Raw genomic sequence first — 20,907 nt, forward strand, 5'->3', positions numbered from 1 at the left:
TAATTTAGTGTTAAATAAAGTCAGATGAAACATGGAGATGACACGGTACATTTTGAAATGTAATATTGCATTTTCCCAGCTAAAATGTTAATACATTTCTTGAGAATTTACCACATTGGCATATGTGTGCAAAAATCCAGACTATTAGCAGGTCCTTGCATCTGTGTTCAGAACCCACTTAGTTTATTACAAGGTAACAAGGAGCTCATCCCTGTAGCATGAAGTGCAAGGCTGGTAATCCTGGATGAGACAGCACATTCACTCTTACAGAACTGAATGCAGATCACCTTAATTGTGAGGATGCAACACTAACCACTAATTTAGCCTAATTAAGAGGGCAAACAGTTGAAACAACTGTAGGAGATTTCAGCAATGACATATACATAGCGTATCATTAGTTTGAGTCTGAATCTTTTGCATGGCTCTGGTAATGTAACATATCCACAGTATCTAAGATCTTGCACCCACCCTTGATTGTGTCCCATTCTCACACTCATATGTTGTGCTACTGTGTGAATGACTGGACCCCACTAAGTTCTTTGCACCGATGATCCTTAGTGCTCTCCTACTGTAATCATAGGATTTGACAAAACACTCTTTAAACCTCTAAATTGTTTGTGTAAAAGCATTGAAAATGTTTTGCTGTTTGTAACATCTTAAGTTGATTTTTTTTCCACCCAAAACTCTTTAATATTTTATTTATTTTATAGATCACAAAAGGCAATTTTTATGTGACTTCGTCTTAAGGTCTACTTTAACTAATAGTTTTGTGGAACAGAATTTGCTTAACCCACATTGAATTTTGGTAGCTTTCAATTTTAAATGCAAGATAATTTTCTTCTGTTTTTATAAATGGGTGTACATTCTTGAACCATGGAAATTTATATTTATGCACACACAAAAAAAATCTCATTACTCGGTTTTTTTGTTGTTTTTAAGTCTTCTTTTTGCTTTATTCACAAAAGCATAAGGCATCTAGTTTATGCTTATGATTTTATAGTTGGATTTTTTCCAACGGATCTAAACACAGAAATTCCATTTATCATTAATTAAATATCTAAGCAATGACTACTAGTGTAAATTACTTGGATTGATTTCAGCACTTCAACAGAATTCCATCCAATTATTAGTTATGAAATGTGTTTGTATTTCAAACTAAAAGCTTAATATCATTATTAAAGAAATACAAATTACTATGGGAGATTAATGTAGAGTCTTGTGGTAGTAGTTGAGCAGTGATTTATGTGGTGTCTTACCTGGTCAGGATTTGTAACCTTTCATTTAAGTGTATATAAAGGATGGTTGTCCACCTAAATAAAAGGATACGTGTCTCTGTATTTGTGTGTCAGTCCGGTTGCTATGTCTCTGTCATTCCAAAAGATGACATATCAAAAACATTTTTACTGATAAAATGCATTGAATTTGTCATTTTTCAATTGATGGCGCATCACAAACATTAACACTGCTTTCAAGAGTCCCATACCAAATGGCATATAACAGAGATCTGCATTGCATTTGTCAATTACAACAAATGGTGCAGCAAAACTTTTGTAGTAACAATCTTGTCATGCGCCATCTGCTGGAATGGCAAATGCAATACAGACAGTTCCTGGGTTACGTACGAGATAGGGACTGTATGTTTGTTCTTTTTAAGTTGAATTTTTATGGAAGTCGGAACAGGTATATTATTTTAATAAATGCTATTGTTGACCGACTGTAACCAAGTGCTCTGCCAATGAATGATGGAGTTTCACCTCTCTCTGACCATTTTATTATTTCTACTTTATTTTCCATTGTGATGGATTTTCTCTTCTTTACTGTATCACCAGCACTTGCATCAGATTTGTTTCAGAGACATTGTTGAAGGATGAAGACAAAAGGTTAAGACGAGCTGTTCTGCACAGCACTGTACATGCTATCACAGCAGGAAGACATCCCTCGACAGCACGTCTGGTGTACTGACGAGAGACAACTTCCTGCTATGTACGTAACAGTACAAGCAGGCTTGCTATTGAGAATGAATGGGGGCAGCGAGGGGCAGTTCACCACCCGCCCACCACACAGTCACCTCCACTTGCATACAGTATGTTGCCTGCAGCGTCAGCCCACCAAGAGCGACCAGGATGCAGTCAAAAGGCGGGTAGTGAATCGCCCACCACTGCCCCCATTCAACAGGGTGCTATCCGAGGCACACTACAATGCTGGCCCCCGCCACCCACTTCACCCTCAATGGCCTCTGTTCAGCCACAACCGGATCACTGCTTGCAGCATCACCAGCCGCCCACTGAAAATGAACGGGGCAGCCATTAGAGGGACACTGCAAGGTTGTGTGGTGGGCAGGCAGTGAAATGCCCCCCTCTGCCCCATCCAGCCTCAGTCCAGTCAGGAGCAGTAGCTGTGGTGGTGTGGTGGGCGGGCAGCGAACCGCCCCCCTCCGCCCCATCAAGCATCCATCCTGCACACAAGCGCTTGCGGCGCACCCAGCCCCCCACTGAGAATGAGCCGAATCGACCGGAGCCGCCTGAGGGACACTACACTGCGCGAGCAGCGAAACTGCCTCCCTCCAGACACCGCTTGCAGCATCCCCAGACCAAAGATGACGGAGCAGCAGTTACTGAGGAGCCTGCGTCGCGTCCCCCAGACAGATGAAGGAGCAGCTGCGGCCCCAGTCGTATGTCGGATGTCCCTAACTCTGGGACTTCCTGTACATTTTATTAATACGTGCATTACAAAATACATTGTGCGTTGAAAACGTTAACTTGTTTACATTGATTATTTAGATTTCAACCCATTTAGGTGGGTAGCACAGCTAGTTTTAAATATTAGCTGAACATTCAATATGCTGATACGAGTCGTGACCTGCTCTTGTGGCTTGAGTTCATCTACCCTTTACAAATGTAAGGTGGAATGTAGTGCCAAAGCACATTAGGATTATTAAAGTTAGAATCCGTTTGCCTTTTTCTCATCTCCACTCTTGACCTTTTATCTGGATTTTAAGTAATAATGGCAGATATCCTGCTTTTAATTTATATGTGTCTGTATGTGTATACTCTATATGTTTATTTATCAATGTACAGTATGCATATATTTCCCAGAGTGTGAGAGTTTTTCTTGCTATGTAAGCAGTGCATGGAAATAAGTTTTGAAGTACAGCAGAGTCAGATTTTCAGGCATGTGAGCAATATATGTATCAGTCGATAGGGAACCGACATTTCTTCAGTAAGTCAGAAAGATCTTTGTCTCTGGCTACATGTAAATTGCATGATTTCCCTTTCTTTGAGAAGTAGGATGAATTCAGTAGAAAATTAAAGAAAAGACATTTGAGTTGGGTTTATTGGCCTGGTGTGAGTGAGTGTGGCTATGTGCATGTGTGTACTGTACACTGTAATGTATTTTATATGTCCTATAAATTATATGCTTCTGAGTAGAAGTAAATTGAAAGGCCTAACTGTTTTATCAAGACAGAGATGCTTTATAGTATAGTTTTCATTTTTGGAGTGTCTACTTTTGTCTAACTGCAAGGTCAGTCTGTACTTGCTTACCAGACAGAACTGACTTCTTATTCTGCATACAGTCATGGATCCTTGTTATCTGTCTTTTGCTAGTGCGTTGTATCAACTGCTTGCATTGGAGTTCATACTTGGCGTATGGTGCTGTCCATGTGTGTTTTACATGTGTTTTGTTTTGTCTGATAGTGTGCAATTCTGTTAATCCTCTCATTTACAGTAAATGATGATGATGATGATGAACCCAGGCATCATTACTGACGTACAGCTAATTCTGCTGTGACAAATTCTGGGCTCCCATGTTATTCATTGTATTGGACAAAGTTGATTGGCACAAGTTGATTGTGTGTGTGTGTGTATGAATGTGTGTGTGTGTGTGTGTATATTTATATATATATATATATATATATCTATACTAATAAAAGGCAAAGCCCTCACTGACTGACTCACTCATCACTAATTCTCCAACTTCCCGTGTAGGTAGAAGGCTGAAATTTGGCAGGCTCATTCCTTACAGCTTACTTACAAAAGTTAGGCAGGTTTCATTTCGAAATTCAAAGCGTAATGGTCATAACTGGAACATATTTTTTGTCCATACACTGTAATGGAGGAGGCGGAGTCACGTATTGCATCATCACGCCTCCTACGTAATCACGTGAACTAAAAACAAGGAAGAGATTTACAGCACGAGTCGCACGCGGGAACGAAGGTAAATGACATTAATTTTTGACTGTCTTTTAATACTGTGTAAGCATACATATTAACACATGTGCAATTAAACGTGTGCATTTACGGGGTGATTTCTCAGGCTTAAAAGCTCACCTTTTATGAAACGCGGGAACAAAGGTAACTGACGTTGTTCACTGTCTTTTAATACTGTGTAACCATACATATTAACACATGTCCAATTAAACGTGTGCATTTACGGGGTGATTTCTCAAGCTTAAAAGCTCGCCTTTTACTAAAAAGGTAAATGCAAAACTATTTTCAATCAGTTTATTGAAACGCTCCCGTTAAGGATTGCAATAACATATTCGCGAGATAAAAGAACGAAGTAGGGGGAAATGGAGGAACAGCCGCAAACAGCGAAGAGCAAAAAATTAAACAATTGAGAACGGAGCGAGTTAAGCATACAAGCATGTTCATAAGGGAAACAAACCACGGTGTAAAACGTAAGTTTAAATAAAGTTTATAGAAACGCTCCCGCTGCGGATTGCAATAACATATTCGCGAGATAAAAGTTTAATGAGAAGACACGAGGTATAAACGAACCACACGCCGTGGCGCAACGTTAGGGGCAACAGTTTCAACCATTCTATGATCTGCTTCTCGCAACTGAAAGACGGCACATGGCGGATGTTAGCCGACTTGCTGACCGCAACGTTAGGGCTTCAAGTATGGCACTGATGCCACATCTCAGTGCCAACACTTTGCAGACTGTACTTAAAAGACACGCCCTCCTCACTGGACAGTTAAAAACACCAATCAAACTAACGATGACATCAAGTATTACCCAATCAAAAGTAGGAAAGGAGGCATCTTCATAACATGCGTGTGGGATGATTTGCATGAGACGCTGCTTTAAAAAAAAAATGATTACAAAAATACGGGATAAATCCCGTCCAGTATTGATTCAAAACGGGACGCGCAATTTCATTGTCAAACGCGGCACGATTCCGTATTTTAAAGGACGGGTGGCAACCCTACAGTGCCAGGTAACCACCCATACAATCAGATTGTGATTCAGACTAGGAATGCAATGAATGTAATTACCCCGATCTACATACAAGGCGAAAGTCTTGCAACATTCAAAGATGATGGTTTGGGATAATTAGTACTTATTAAGTACACCATGGAAAATAAAAGAGCTTATGAAGCCTTGAACCGAAAAAAGCAACATCTCAGAGATCGTACAAAAAAAAAAGGAGGTAATGTCGTTTTACTCGCTGTAGATTTTAGTGAAACATTACCAGTTATTCCACGAGGGAGACCAGCAGATGAACTCAACGCTTCTTTAAAATCCATGCTTCTCCCACGGTCGGTTATATGTCGCGTGTTCTCGGGTAGGTACACCAAAAAATGTATACATTTAAGCATGTAATGGGCAAAGAAAAAATGAGGTATACCCGAAGGCACTGCAGTAGTACTCAATGTAACTTTACTTCTTAAATGTTAATGTTTTATTGTTTAATAATTTATACGCTTCTTATATATTGTTCAAATTCTTTTATCAAAATACCAGTGACAGCGCAATGCACGATAACATGGAGTGAATACACCATACGCATCTGCCCACGGCCGCCCTGGTGTGCGCAGATAGGAGTTGATTCTAAAATAAAATAAACATAAAAAGAGTAATACAATCATCACCCATAAAGCGGATAGCAGACGTGACGTATTATATGTGTACCACATTTCAAGTCAATAGGTGAAACAGTTTGCAAGCTACAGGTGATTTAAATATCCTGGACAGACCAACGAAAAGCCACGGTAGCAAATTATACAAGAAGATTTTACTGTTTAATTATTTATATTTATATGAAATGTGCTTCTTATATATTACTTCATATTCTCATATGATAATGATGTTAATGTTGTTTATATTGATTTCTATGTTATTGTAAGTGCATCTATGTGTGTATATGTATGTATGTATGTATGTGTGTATATATATATATATATATATATATAAAAATATATATATAAAAAATATATGTGTATATGTATATATAATATATCTGTATATGTGTGTATATGTGTGTGTATATGTGTATATGTATATATATATGACAGCAACACTCATAACAATGACAACACAATTACATTGACAATCATGTTACGTTATTTTTAAAATGTTTCCTTTACTTTTTCATAACCTCTTTAACACACTACTTCTCCGCTGCGAAGCGCGGGTATTTTGCTAGTATATATATATATATATATATATATATATATATATATATCTTTATATATAATCTTCATTTGGATCTTGATCTTTGTTTGTCCGCGAATTCACTGCCTTGTGTGGTGTTTTTGCTCTGTTCAGTAGAGGGCAGTAGTGATGGAGGAGGAGAGGAAGTGAGGGGGAGGATCGTTGGATGAGGTTGGAGTGTGGTGATTAAAGAGGATTGAACTAAAGGAGACTACGTGCTGTTTGTACTGGCTGAATACACAACACCTTGGTTGTTACTTTTGTTTACAAACACTGTTGATACCACTCTTTGTGTTTAGATCTGGCGTCGACATCGTGCTTTGTGTTTAGATCTGGCGTCGACACCTGCTTCGTTGTCGAGACTGTGGTTTTTTGTGTTTCTATCGACCGTTGTTGGCAGCACTTTGTCCAAATCGAATTTTCACCCACTTCTTGGAGTCCTCAGTCAGAGTATATAAGTTGGACACACTTCTGTGATTTTCAGTCGGCGTTTGGAGTTCAAGAAAGAAGCATTAGTTCTTCCTTACTCTTTGGATTGCCAGAAAGCAACCTGCGAGATTGGAGAAAGGTTGAGAAGAGATCGTGAGAGGAAACGACAGCATCATGAAAACGAGACGGACTGTGAACGGAGAGAAGCAGAAATGCTCCTCCACCACCACATACAGTGGTGTGAAAAACTATTTGCCCCCTTCCTGATTTCTTATTCTTTTGCATGTTTGTCACACAAAATGTTTCTGATCATCAAACACATTTAACCATTAGTCAAATATAACACAAGTAAACACAAAATGAAGTTTGTAAATGGTGGTTTTTATTATTTAGGGAGAAAAAAAAATCCAAACCTACATGGCCCTGTGTGAAAAAGTAATTGCCCCCTGAACCTAATAACTGGTTGGGCCACCCTTAGCAGCAATAACTGCAATCAAGCGTTTGCGATAACTTGCAATGAGTCTTTTACAGCGCTCTGGAGGAATTTTGGCCCACTCATCTTTGCAAAATTGTTGTAATTCAGCTTTATTTGAGGGTTTTGTAGCATGAACCGCCTTTTTAAGGTCATGCCATAGCATCTCAATTGGATTCAGGTCAGGACTTTGACTAGGCCACTCCAAAGTCTTCATTTTGTTTTTCTTCAGCCATTCAGAGGTGGATTTGCTGGTGTGTTTTGGGTCATTGTCCTGTTGCAGCACCCAAGATCGCTTCAGCTTGAGTTGACGAACAGATGGCCGGACATTCTCCTTCAGGATTTTTTGGTAGACAGTAGAATTCATGGTTCCATCTATCACAGCAAGCCTTCCAGGTCCTGAAGCAGCAAAACAACCCCAGACCATCATACTACCACCACCATATTTTACTGTTGGTATGATGTTCTTTTTCTGAAATGCTGTGTTCCTTTTACGCCAGATGTAACGGGACATTTGCCTTCCAAAAAGTTCAACTTTTGACTCATCAGTCCACAAGGTATTTTCCCAAAAGTCTTGGCAATCATTGAGATGTTTCTTAGCAAAATTGAGACGAGCCCTAATGTTCTTTTTGCTTAACAGTGGTTTGCGTCTTGGAAATCTGCCATGCAGGCCGTTTTTGCCCAGTCTCTTTCTTATGGTGGAGTCGTGAACACTGACCTTAATTGAGGCAAGTGAGGCCTGCAGTTCTTTAGACGTTGTCCTGGGGTCTTTTGTGACCTCTCGGATGAGTCGTCTCTGTGCTCTTGGGGTAATTTTGGTCGGCCGGCCACTCCTGGGAAGGTTCACCACTGTTCCATGTTTTTGCCATTTGTGGATAATGGCTCTCACTGTGGTTCGCTGGAGTCCCAAAGCTTTAGAAATGGCTTTATAACCTTTACCAGACTGATAGATCTCAATTACTTCTGTTCTCATTTGTTCCTGAATTTCTTTGGATCTTGGCATGATGTCTAGCTTTTGAGGTGCTTTTGGTCTACTTCTCTGTGTCAGGCAGCTCCTATTTAAGTGATTTCTTGATTGAAACAGGTGTGGCAGTAATCAGGCCTGGGGGTGGCTACGGAAATTGAACTCAGGTGTGATACACCACAGTTAGGTTATTTTTTAACAAGGGGGGCAATTACTTTTTCACACAGGGCCATGTAGGTTTGGATTTTTTTTCTCCCTAAATAATAAAAACCACAATTTACAAACTGCATTTTGTGTTTACTTGTGTTATATTTGACTAATGGTTAAATGTGTTTGATGATCAGAAACATTTTGTGTGACAAACATGCAAAAGAATAAGAAATCAGGAAGGGGGCAAATAGTTTTTCACACCACTGTAATTACTATTCGGACAGTAATTCCGAGTAGGCTGTTCCTATCGAGTCAATGTCCAAGGGTTTTGTTTTGTAATTTTGTTTCCGTTATAAAAAATCATAATGCTGTGTGACAAAGGGCCCAGTTCATGACTGGCAGCCGCGTTTAAACAGGGAGCCCTTCACAGACAACTTTAACATGCGCAACGTAGTTGGGCGCACATGGCTAGTATATATATATATATGTATATATATATATATATATACATATATACATACAGTGGTGTGAAAAACTATTTTCCCCCTTCCTGATTTCTTATTCTTTTGCATGTTTGTCACACAAAATGTTTCTGATCATCAAACACATTTAACCATTAGTCAAATATAACACAAGTAAACACAAAATGCAGTTTTTAAATGATGGTTTTTATTATTTAGGGAGAAAAAAAATCCAAACCTACATGGCCCTGTGTGAAAAAGTAATTGCCCCCCTTGTTAAAAAATAACCTAACTGTGGTGTATCACACCTGAGTTCAATTTCCGTAGCCACCCCCAGGCCTGATTACTGCCACACCTGTTTCAATCAAGAAATCACTTAAATAGGAGCTGCCTGACACAGAGAAGTAGACCAAAAGCACCTCAAAAGCTAGACATCATGCCAAGATCCAAAGAAATTCAGGAACAAATGAGAACAGAAGTAATTGAGATCTATCAGTCTGGTAAAGGTTATAAAGCCATTTCTAAAGCTTTGGGACTCCAGCGAACCACAGTGAGAGCCATTATCCACAAATGGCAAAAACATGGAACAGTGGTGAACCTTCCCAGGAGTGGCCGGCCGACCAAAATTTCCCCAAGAGCGCAGAGACGACTCATCCGAGAGGTCACAAAAGACCCCAGGACAACGTCTAAAGAACTGCAGGCCTCACTTGCCTCAATTAAGGTCAGTGTTCACGACTCTACCATAAGAAAGAGACTGGGCAAAAACGGCCTGCATGGCAGATTTCCAAGACGCAAACCACTGTTAAGCAAAAAGAACATTAGGACTCGTCTCAATTTTGCTAAGAAACATCTCAATGATTGCCAAGACTTTTGGGAAAATACCTTGTGGACTGATGAGACAAAAGTTGAACTTTTTGGAAGGCAAATGTCCCGGTACATCTGGCGTAAAAGGAACACAGCATTTCAGAAAAAGAACATCATACCAACAGTAAAATATGGTGGTGGTAGTGTGATGGTCTGGGGTTGTTTTGCTGCTTCAGGACCTGGAAGGCTTGCTGTGATAGATGGAACCATGAATTCTACTGTCTACCAAAAAATCCTGAAGGAGAATGTCCGGCCATCTGTTCGTCAACTCAAGCTGAAGCGATCTTGGGTGCTGCAACAGGACAATGACCCAAAACACACCAGCAAATCCACCTCTGAATGGCTGAAGAAAAACAAAATGAAGACTTTGGAGTGGCCTAGTCAAAGTCCTGACCTGAATCCAATTGAGATGCTATGGCATGACCTTAAAAAGGCGGTTTATGCTAGAAAACCCTCAAATAAAGCTGAATTACAACAATTTTGCAAAGATGAGTGGGCCAAAATTCCTCCAGAGCGCTGTAAAAGACTCATTGCAAGTTATCGCAAACGCTTGATTGCAGTTATTGCTGCTAAGGGTGGCCCAACCAGTTATTAGGTTCAGGGGGCAATTACTTTTTCACACAGGGCCATGTAGGTTTGGATTTTTTTTTCTCCCTAAATAATAAAAACCACCATTTACAAACTGCATTTTGTGTTTACTTGTGTTATATTTGACTAATGGTTAAATGTGTTTGATGATCAGAAACATTTTGTGTGACAAACATGCAAAAGAATAAGAAATCAGGAAGGGGGCAAATAGTTTTTCACACCACTGTATATATAATATTGTGGAACAAGACTCGGACACAGACAGGCAGACACGTTTATTAAAGTGCTCCATTATTTACAAAAGTGCCACAGTCCCCAAAGTCCTGGCCAACACACACAATGCCTTCTCTTCAGGCCGCCTCCTTGCCTCCTCCAGAGAACTCGCCCTTCATCCCCGTGACTCTAGTCCCCCGTATGAAGGGAGGCGGCCCCTTTTATATGCACCCGGATGTACTCCAGGTGCTTCCCGGCAATCTTCCACCGGCACTCCCCAGTGTGGCGGAAGTTCCGGCTGCGTACCCAGAAGCACTCCGGGTGTCCCTGCTTCTCTTTCCCCCAGCACTTCCTGGTGTGGCGGAAGTGCTGAGGTCCAGGGCTCCCAAGGCATCGGGGCACCCCCTGGTGGTGACCATGGGTCCCTACAGGGTTGAGCTTTAAAGCTCTGCACCCGTGGTCCCCATAGCAACCTTGGTGGTCGCCCTCACGTGGTCTGAGGCAGGCATAAGCACTCTTCCGGTCCACAGGGGCGTCCTGGCCGGGTGCCCCCACCCCCAGCCACCTGTGACAGTACCCCACCGCCAGCGAAGACACATCGGTCGGAGCGACTCATCCCGCGAGGGCAGCTCATCCTCGAAGTGGGTCCTACTGTTTGTCCAGGGTCTGCTCCTGCAACACACGCAGAAACATGGGCGGAGACGCTGCCTGGACACCACCACCTGGCGTCCCTCTGTGCCGTGCACTGGCAGCACTCCCCCCTCTGACTGGCACCCCACGACTTACCTGTTCGGCACCCCCTCCGCGGGTTCCGTGCCCGTCTGACCGAGCCACCTGTGACAATATATATTATGATATGTATTTTGCTTATACCGGAACACCGGTTTAAATAGGCTAAACAACGTTCGGAACGTGGCATAGCAGAAAACTGTTTGAGGGACCTTTTTCACTGCTGCACCGCTAAACGCGCATCCAACGGAGTACATGCGTTAGTGGAGGTATTGAGCGTTGAAAATGGACAGAGAACGTTCCTAAACAGAAGCTGTAGCAGACGATTAAGTTGAACATGATGATACAGAAGAACTTTTGCCGAAAAAAGGAGCCGTGTCTGTTGTCTGGAGATATTTTGGTTTTAAAAGGTCGGATGTGGACCATTATGTTCAAATGTGTGAATACTGTTTCTGTACTACTGGGTAATACTGCATGCCAACTTGTACTTGTTTTATTTTATTTCAGTACTGTGTAATGTGCCTGGTTACTGTGTAATAGTGTGACGATGCCGGTCCCCTACAGACTCCCTCTTCCCACATGGGTGTCTGTTGAACCAACACCATCGATAGTTATGACCGAGATGAGCTGAGAAATCTCATTGAAGCCAGGGGATGGTGAAAAGTGCTCAAGTGCTTTTGTTAAAAACAGTCAAAGTTAAACCAAAAGTGTCTGTTGTGCAGTGTTCAGAAAAATACAGTACCCAAATAAATAGCAAATCCATAAAGCCAGTGAAACGTGGGGATAAAATCCATAATAAATAAATCTGTTAAAATGCAGTTTCTCTCCTCGCCTGATCGCAGCACACCACCTTCTGTCTCCACTGCTCACCCTTCACTGGCAATGCTGGCAGAGCCTTTGCAGCACAAACTGCTTTCTGCCAACCTCTGTTTTGGCTGCCACCACACTGCGCAGCCAGATCGTCCGAGGTTGGCACACCTCTCGTCTTCCTTCGCGCTCACACAGTCGCTCCTCAGATCCATTGGGAAGTCTTACATTTCGCTCGCCCCACTCTACACGTTTAGTCAGTGGGGTGAACCAGCCCCTAGATCGCCTCAGCCTGCGCTCTATCACAGAGCCCCAACTCGTCCTGCCTTCACCTTCCTGGTGTATGGATCGTCTCCCATGACTGCCTTTTCCCTTCTTTAACCTACTTGTGTTCTATCTTTTCTTTTTGCCTTCCCCCTATCCTGCCGGCCCATAAATCTATGTCTCCGTGGGCGCAGAGCCTTATTCACACGCCGCAGTAAGCCGATGAAGCAACTGAGAACGATCGGGTGCGACTCGCCCCAATCACCTCATCAACTCCCCGCAATCGCCCCCAATCGGACCATTTTTTTTTTTTTTAAGCTGCGGACCCACTATACCACAAATAGCATTATAAATGCAAGTTGCAGTTTTATTATTTATGCATATAGCTTAGTTTGAAGCAAGGTCCATATTAATGCAATTTGCCTTAATGACGGTTCAATTGGTAAAGATGTCATCACCAAGTTGCACTTGTTTTATTTTATTTTATTTTTATTTGGTGAATACTGTGTAATGTACCTGGGCTTGACGTTTTGAAGTAATAGTATTATTACTGGAAGTTGCACTATTATTTATTTTATTATTATTTATTAGTTTAAATATTATGTAGTTTAATGATGGTAAAGTTGTTTAACGTGTCAGTGGACAGAGATTGTTAACATTAACAGAAAGTGTAGTTGGTTTACAAAAAATATTTACTATTTATTCCTTTTCCAAGACATGTTCAGTGCAATAAAACTTTTGACAACCTCTTTGGATGGTTGACAATATCCTGTCAAAATTTTAGTTTGTTGTTTGCAAAATTTGTTCAATAAAAAGGTTCTATATTTTGACTGCAACTGTCATGCAATGTGATTCGTTCTCTTCATTAGTGCCCCACTTTATGGGGCCATGCAAACCTGTATTAAAATTTGTGTGCACATTAAAATGTTTTTTTTGTACAATTCTCATGACAGTGGAATAGGTTATTCTTAGCCAGTCTACTGCAGTAATTGCAGTGGAAAATGTGGTTAACATCCACTCATGCATGGGAAAAAAAAACTGTTGAATACCGTGAAACCGGTATAATTTTGAAAAATACCGTGATACAGAGTTTTGGTCATACCGCACAGCACTAGTTTATGTGTGTATGTATGTATATATACAGTCATATGAAAAAGTTTGGGAACCTCTCTTAATTCTTTGGATTTTTGTTTATCATTGGCTGAGCTTTCGAAGTAGCAACTTCCTTTTAATATCTGACATGCCTTATGGAAACAGTAGTATTTCAGCAGTGACATTAAGTTCATTGGATTAACAGAAAATATGCAATATGCATCATAACAAAATTAGACAGGTGCATAAATTTGGGCAGACCAACAGAGATTTTACATGAATACTTAGTTGAGCCTCCTTTTGCAAATATAACAGCAGCTAGACATTGTCCTCCTATAGCCTTTGAGGAGTGTCTGGATTCTGGATGGACGTATTTCTGACCATTCTTCCATACAAAATCTCTCCAGTTCAATTTGATGGCTGCTGAGCATGGACAGCCTGCTTCACATCATCCCATAGATTTTCCATGATATTCAAGTCAGGGGACTGTGACGGCCATTCCAGAACATTGTACTTCTCCCTCTGCATGAATGCCTTTGTAGATTTCAGACTGTGTTTTGGGTCACTGTCTTGTTGGAATATCCAACCCCTGCGTAATTTCAACTTTGTGACTGATGCTTGAACATTATCCTGAAGAATTTGTTGATATTGGGTTGAATTCATCTGACCCTCGACTTTAACAAGGGCCCCAGTCCTTGAACTAGCCACACAGCCCCACAGCATGATGGAACCTCCACCAAATTTGACAGTAGGTAGCAGGTGTTTTTCTTGGAATGCGGTGTTCTTCTTCCACCATGCAAAGCGCTTCTTGTTATCACCAAATAACTCAATTTTTGTCTCATCAGTCCAAAGCGCTTTGTTCCAAAATGAATCTGGCTTGTCTAACTGAGCATTTGCATACAACAAGCGACTCTGTTTGTGGCGTGAGTGCAGAAAGGATTTCTTTCTCATCACCCTGCCATACAGATGTTTTTTGTCCAAATTGTGCTGAATTGTAGAGCGATGTACAGATAGATACATCATCTGCAGCAAGATGTTCTTGCAGGTCTTTGGAGGTGATCTGTGGGTTGTCTGTAACTATTCTCATAATCCTGCTCATAAGCCGCTCCTGTTTTTTTCTTGGCCTGCCAGACCTGCTGGGTTTAACAGCAACTGTGCATGTGGCCTTCCATTTCCTGATTTCATTCCTTACAGTTGAAACTGACAGTTTAAACCTCTGAGATAGCTTTTTGTAGCCTTCCCTTAAACCATGAGACTGAACAATCTTTGTTTTCAAATGTTTTGAGAGTGCTTTGAGGATCCCATGCTGTCACTCTTTAGAGGAGAGTCAAAAGGAAGCACAACTTGCAATTGACCACCTTAAATACCTTTATATCTCATGATTGGACTCACCTGTCTATGAAGTTCAAGGCTTAAGGAGCTAATCCAACCAATTTGGTGTTGTAAGTAATCAGCATTGAGCAGTGACATGCATTCAAGTCAGCAAAATGACAAGGAGACCCACATTTGTGCACATCCAGTTTTTCACATTTGATTTAATTTCATACAACTAAATACTGCTTCACTAAAAATCTTTGTTCAGAAAACACCCAAGTACTCAGATGTTCCTAGGAAATGAAAGACATACCACTGTTGTCTTTTTTTGTTGAAAGGAGAGTAAATTATTATGCAGGCTGAAAGTGGTTCCCAAACTTTTTTGTATGTATGTATGTGTGTGTGTGTGTGTGTGTGTTTTTTATGTTTGTACTGTTCCAACAGTTCTGTCCAGCCAAACATTGATGCTTTTATATGATTATTTAATTCTTCTCCAGGTTTTCGAAGGGACATCTGGAATTGATGCAAAAAAAACAGCTTGTGAGTTTACAGGTGACATTCTTCGCACACCAGTTTCTGAGGACATGCTGGGTAAGTTGACAGGGCCCAACACTAGCTTTTCAAAGTGGTTTGTCAGGCTTGGCTTTTGGCTGCCAAAGCTGAAAATATTCCCAATTATCAGTTGCAGTTTATAGTGCCAGATTGTTATTTTCTAAAGACTTAGGAGAAGTTACTATGGAAGATATCCTTCATTTACTTAAATTGTGCTGAATATGATTCCCTCCTGCAATCCGTTTTATAATCTCATTTTCATGTAATACTGTACACCAGCAAAAGGAAAATAATCTGCTTAAACATGCCTAAACTCTCAGAATTGGTTTTGGTAAGCCACCCTTGAACCCAACAAAATGAAAAAGTTTTTCTACTTCTGATGACGTTCTGCCGTCTTAAAAGCATAAGGCCACAGATCACAACAGCATAAGCAGTACAGGGGTTCCTTACAGGTTACAAAAAATTATCAGTAATTTAAATATTTTGAACACAGTATGAAACTTCTTAACTTCTGAGTGAGACTGAACAGATGAGATTAATCCTATCTATTGAAATCCAGGATGTGGAAAATTGTACACAGAGAAATTGTCCATGACCCCTCTCAGGCTTTAAAAACCTATTAAATATTTTTTGGAAAAAACAGTATTTCTCCATTAAAACTATTGGTATTGAAATAAATACATCCCAAATATATCAAACACTTTTTAACCGAGTTTCAAACTCCTGTGCCAAATAAAAAAAAAAGTTATGCACAGAAGAAAGATATGCTATCTCAAAAAACAAATCTGCTGCTTACAAAATATTTAGCTGCTTGTGCTCTGGGCACTTAAATTACCCAAATAAGGATATAATTTTGCCAGTGCCACATTTTTTAGATAAAACTTCATCTGTTTTGGTCTTTCCAGTTACACAGTGAATCAAAAAGAAAGGTTTGTAAACTAAGACTAAAGAACATTCTATGGAAATGGTTGGCTCAATAATCAAGAAAAGGATTTAGCGTCTCATTGTGCAGAAAGTGTCTGCTCAGCATCGGCGATGACCTGTGAGGGGAAACCAGAGAGAGGTTTGCAATAACACAATTAAGTGGAGTAAAGAGAACACATTCTGCTGCACTGTGGATTCTGTATAATTTGGCATATATAGAAATACAGCAAGAAGGAAACAGTTACTCAAAAAAGATCCCACTTTAAGGCTTTTCTTTTGTTTTTGGAAAACTCCAAAGTGAAACAACTACATCTCGGGAAAGGTCTTTTGGTCAGATGTCTCTAAAATTTTTTGCTTTTTTTGTTAAATATTCAAAGTGCTATGACCCCATTGAGCAAATGATTAGGAATACTACCCTCTGACATCCATGCTGACTAAACATCCTCAAATCTTTGTGGCATAAGATGTAGGGAGCATTTGTTTGAGAGTCTGGTCCATGCTGACTTGATTGCTTCATGCAGTTTCGGCAGATTTGTTGGCTGCACATTCATGCTGCGAATCAGTCATTCCACCACATTACAAAGATGTTTATTTGGATTCAGATCCAGGTACTGGGAAGACCACTGAATAACACTGGACTCATTGTTATGTTCTTTAAAGCAGCTTGAGATTACTTTTTGACAGATTTTTTGACATGGTGCTGGAAATAGCCATTAGAAGATGGGTAAATTGTGGCCATGACCGGATGCACATTATCCGTAACAATACTAAAATAGGACCTAGCATTAAAACCCATGATTGATTGGTATTAATGGGCCCAAAGTGTGCCAACAAAACTTTCCCCACACCATTACACCACTACCGCCAACAACCTGGACTGTTGATGCAAGGTAGGTTGGTTGAATCGATTAATGGCATTGCTGCCAAATTCTGATCCTTCCAGCTGATTGCCTCAACAGAAATTACGCTTCATTGGACCAGACTACATTTTACCAGACTTTAGCTGTTCAATTTTTATGAGCCTGTGATCACTGCAGCCTCTGCTTTCTGCTTTTTCCTGGAATGATTAGAACCTCTGTTGTAATCCATCCACGTTAGTCTCCAGCATGTTGTGCATTTTAAGATTCTTTTCTGCTGCAGTTGTAGAGAGTGGTTATGTGAGTTAGAGTAGATATTCTGTCACCTTGAACCAGTCTGGCAATTCTTCTTTTATCTCTCTCATCAACAAGGAATTTCTGTATTTTTTTTTTCCTTCTTTTTTTTTCTTTACACCTTTCTGAGTAAATGCTAGACACTTGTGCTTGAAAATCCCAAGAGATCAGCATGTGCAGAAATACTCAAGCCAGTCTGCCTGGCACCAACAATTATGCCACAGTCTAAATAACTGATATTACATTTTGTTCCCCATTGTGGTGTTCAATGTGAATATTGTCCATCCATCCATTTTCCAACCCACTGAATCCGAACACAGGGTCATGGGGGTCTGCTGGAGCCAATCCCAACCAACACAGGGCACAAGGCAGGGAACCAATCCTGGGCAGGGTGCCAACCCACCGCAGGACACACACAAACACACCCACACACCAAGCACACACTAGGGCCAATTTAGAATCACCAATCCACCTAACCTGCATGTCTTTGGACTGTGGGAGGAAACCGGAGCGCCCGGAGGAAACCCAAGCAGACACGGGGAGAACATGCAAACTCCACGCAGGGAGGACCCGGGAAGCGAACCCGGGTCTCCTAACTGTGAGGCAGCAGCGCTACCACTGCGCCACCGTGCCACCCTGTGAATATTGTGCTGCAGGTATATGATTGGCTGATTAGATAATTGCATGGATGTCCCTAATAATTTTTCTCAGTGAGCATATATAATAGAAAATGAATGCCCAACCCTTTGGTACAACAGCATTGTCATACTGTGGAGTTGCTTCACATCAGACTGATGAGCAACTGATTTGATATAGATGGAAATCTGTACCAGAAAATACTGAAAAGTAGGGGGGGGGGGGTTTCTTTTCTGGGAGAAGATTCACCTTTCATGCCTGTGTCACATTAGATAACTTTTCCAGCAATTTTGAGTGATAACCTTCATTTACATAATCTTAGCCTGTCGGAGGCAGTCGTCGAAGCCGATTGTCCAACTAGTCTGTGACTGGCTAGGATACAATCAAACGTTTTTGATTTTCTCGTTAGTCAAAAGGGTGGGCTGCATATGCAGGTAGGCTGACAGCCAAATTAAGCAAAGAATGCTCATCCCAAAATGCAATGCAGTGTAGCAACGGAGTAAGGAACACACATGTTTTAAACCTCACAAACAGAAAAGAATCTCATCTGTGTGATGTCTCGTATTTTACACACCATAACAGAATGGAAAAAAGAGTTAAAGAGCAGGGATTGTGACATAGCGGGTCCACGACTTAGTAGAAAAGGCTAGTTTTAAATAATAATTGCTGTATTCGCGATTTAAAGAGGAGGCGTGGTAGTGTGGCGGGAGCGGTTCTCAGATGCTGCGTGATGTGAGCGTTTCCTTGTTTAAGTGCACAGCTGAGGAATCATCTGTATTCGTAATTGATGCTGGGAGCTGCTAATTGCCACACCTGTGCCACGTCCCCATTATAAATAGGAGAAGTGGCAAGTGCGGAGGGGAGACTGTAAAAGAAAGGAAAAAAGGCTTGGAGAGCGAGTGAGCAGCATTGGGGAGAATGAAAGTGGACGAACCAGCCAGCCAGTTGTAAAAGAGAGGTCAGTGCGGTTAGGGGTTCCGGACAGAGCGAAGGATCGGCGCTCAAGGGATGGATCGTGCCCACTGAATGGGAGAGTGGGTACAATTGTGGAGGAGTCTGCCCTAGGGATCTGAGGGACGACTACGAGTTCAAGAAGGAAGATGGGAGGACAACCGACCCTGAACGGTCTGGCAGACGCCGACGGAGGCAGCCAAGAATGGGGGTCGGTAGTGTGAGGACAGCGGTGCCTGATGTCTCTCCCTCTGAGCATGCCTTTGGTGAGCTGGAGAGACTGGGAAGGAGCTGTGCTTGGCTGGTGTGACCCCAATGACTGCTGCAGGTTTTTATGCTCGTGTTTTAACCTGGTTTTAAATGTTTGGTATTTTTATCTTTTTCTGGATTATTTATTTAATGATGTTTGAATCACTGCACCATTTTGGACACTGGTTTTGTTGTTTTAATAAAAGCACTGTGCACCTTTTTGCACCATCTCCTTTTTACGTTGTATCCTCACTCTCTGGCTCATCCGGTTACATTACCGACGGTATCAGGTTCAAGAGCTCCCAGAAGCCAGATGGGAGCAGTTGTTAACTTTTCAAACAGCATGTCTGTCAGGCAGCATGCTACGGAATGTGAGAAAATTAGGTGAAGTCGAGTGCGCTGGATTATTGGCTTGCAACAAAAACTTGTGTAATATGACATCGGTTTTAGCAGCACAATAATCAACAAGCACAGGGACAAATTTATGTGTAGTTCAAGAGTAAAAAAGGTGAATTGTCTGGGTAGCTCAACTAGAATCTTGAGAATCTGTTGCTTGATTCGGAATGTGGGGTTTGCTGGCATTGTCTTAGAAACTTGATTGAGCCTGAATAATTCTGTTAAAGGGAATGGGCAAAAACCACTCCCGAACAGTGACCTAAACTGTTGGAAACCTTTGCTAAAATGGTTAAAGCTGTTTGATGGGGGGGAAAGGTGACTCAACAAAATATTAATATCTTAAGTCTGAATACCAGCACTAGCAGCATGTTTCTTTGTTTTTGATAACATATAATTCTGTATTTTATTTTCTTGAGCCACAAGACAAAAGCTCACTTAGTCCAGAGTAGGTAACAAAAGGATATGGAGGGGAGAACATCTTAAGGAGCTTTGAAGCGTTTTGTGATCAGATTTATCGTCAACAGGCATCTGAACAGTTTGGTTGATAATGGGTAACTCGCCTCAAAATTTATAAGTGAGATATGAATAACTTGATGCAAATTATGAGTCATACTTAAATAATGTTGGAAAATAAGTAAATCCCTTGTTTCTTTTTCTTCTACATTTTCTCCCCAGTTATCTGAACGTCTATCCATTAAATTAGCTCAAGTATAACTTGCACCCTTTAGAAGAGGTATTTGACAATATCGAGTGATGAATGAAGCTTGATAATTTGTTAATTTAAAATATAATTATTAGCACAGTTTACTGGCTTATATTTTGTACATTTTTAGAATAGTCTTTCTCCCAAATTCAAATTAATCTGGACTGAATAATGATTTTCACTTTTACAAAGTTCTTTCTTGTTTCTTTATGAAAAACACTATTTAATATTTAAATTGTTTATTCCTTTACTTTATAGGTCGTATTTTCAATGGTTCTGGGAAGCCCATTGATAGAGGGCCTATTGTACTTGCCGAAGATTATCTGGATATAATGGGTAAATAAAAATAAAATACCTAAAAATATGTATGTATGTATGTGTTGGTAGCAGGGCAAAAGCCAAATACTTGGGGTGCCAAATGGCCAAAATTGTTTAATTTGAACTAGAAATGAAAGGAAAACAAAAAGGATGTGCTTGAATGCGCTGTTTGTGAGGTACAGTTTCCCTTTAGCAGTCGGTTGACAACAAGCGCTAGTCTTGGTCTGCACATTATCGAGATC

General features: G+C 40.8%; 1 protein-coding gene across 1 annotated transcript in view; it reads left to right on the top strand.

The window, feature by feature from the left end:
* The window catches only part of atp6v1ba (ATPase, H+ transporting, lysosomal, V1 subunit B, member a), a 180,654-nt gene that overhangs the window by 69,102 nt on the left and 90,645 nt on the right, over nucleotides 1–20,907 (top strand). The window contains exons 4-5 of the mRNA XM_028796004.2: nucleotides 15,283–15,376; nucleotides 20,606–20,683. Of these exons, the coding sequence (XP_028651837.1) occupies nucleotides 15,283–15,376; nucleotides 20,606–20,683 (172 nt within the window). The remainder of the gene's footprint in view (nucleotides 1–15,282; nucleotides 15,377–20,605; nucleotides 20,684–20,907) is intronic.

Source organism: Erpetoichthys calabaricus, chromosome 2 (assembly GCF_900747795.2).
Source record: "Erpetoichthys calabaricus chromosome 2, fErpCal1.3, whole genome shotgun sequence".
Lineage (NCBI taxonomy): Eukaryota > Metazoa > Chordata > Cladistia > Polypteriformes > Polypteridae > Erpetoichthys > Erpetoichthys calabaricus.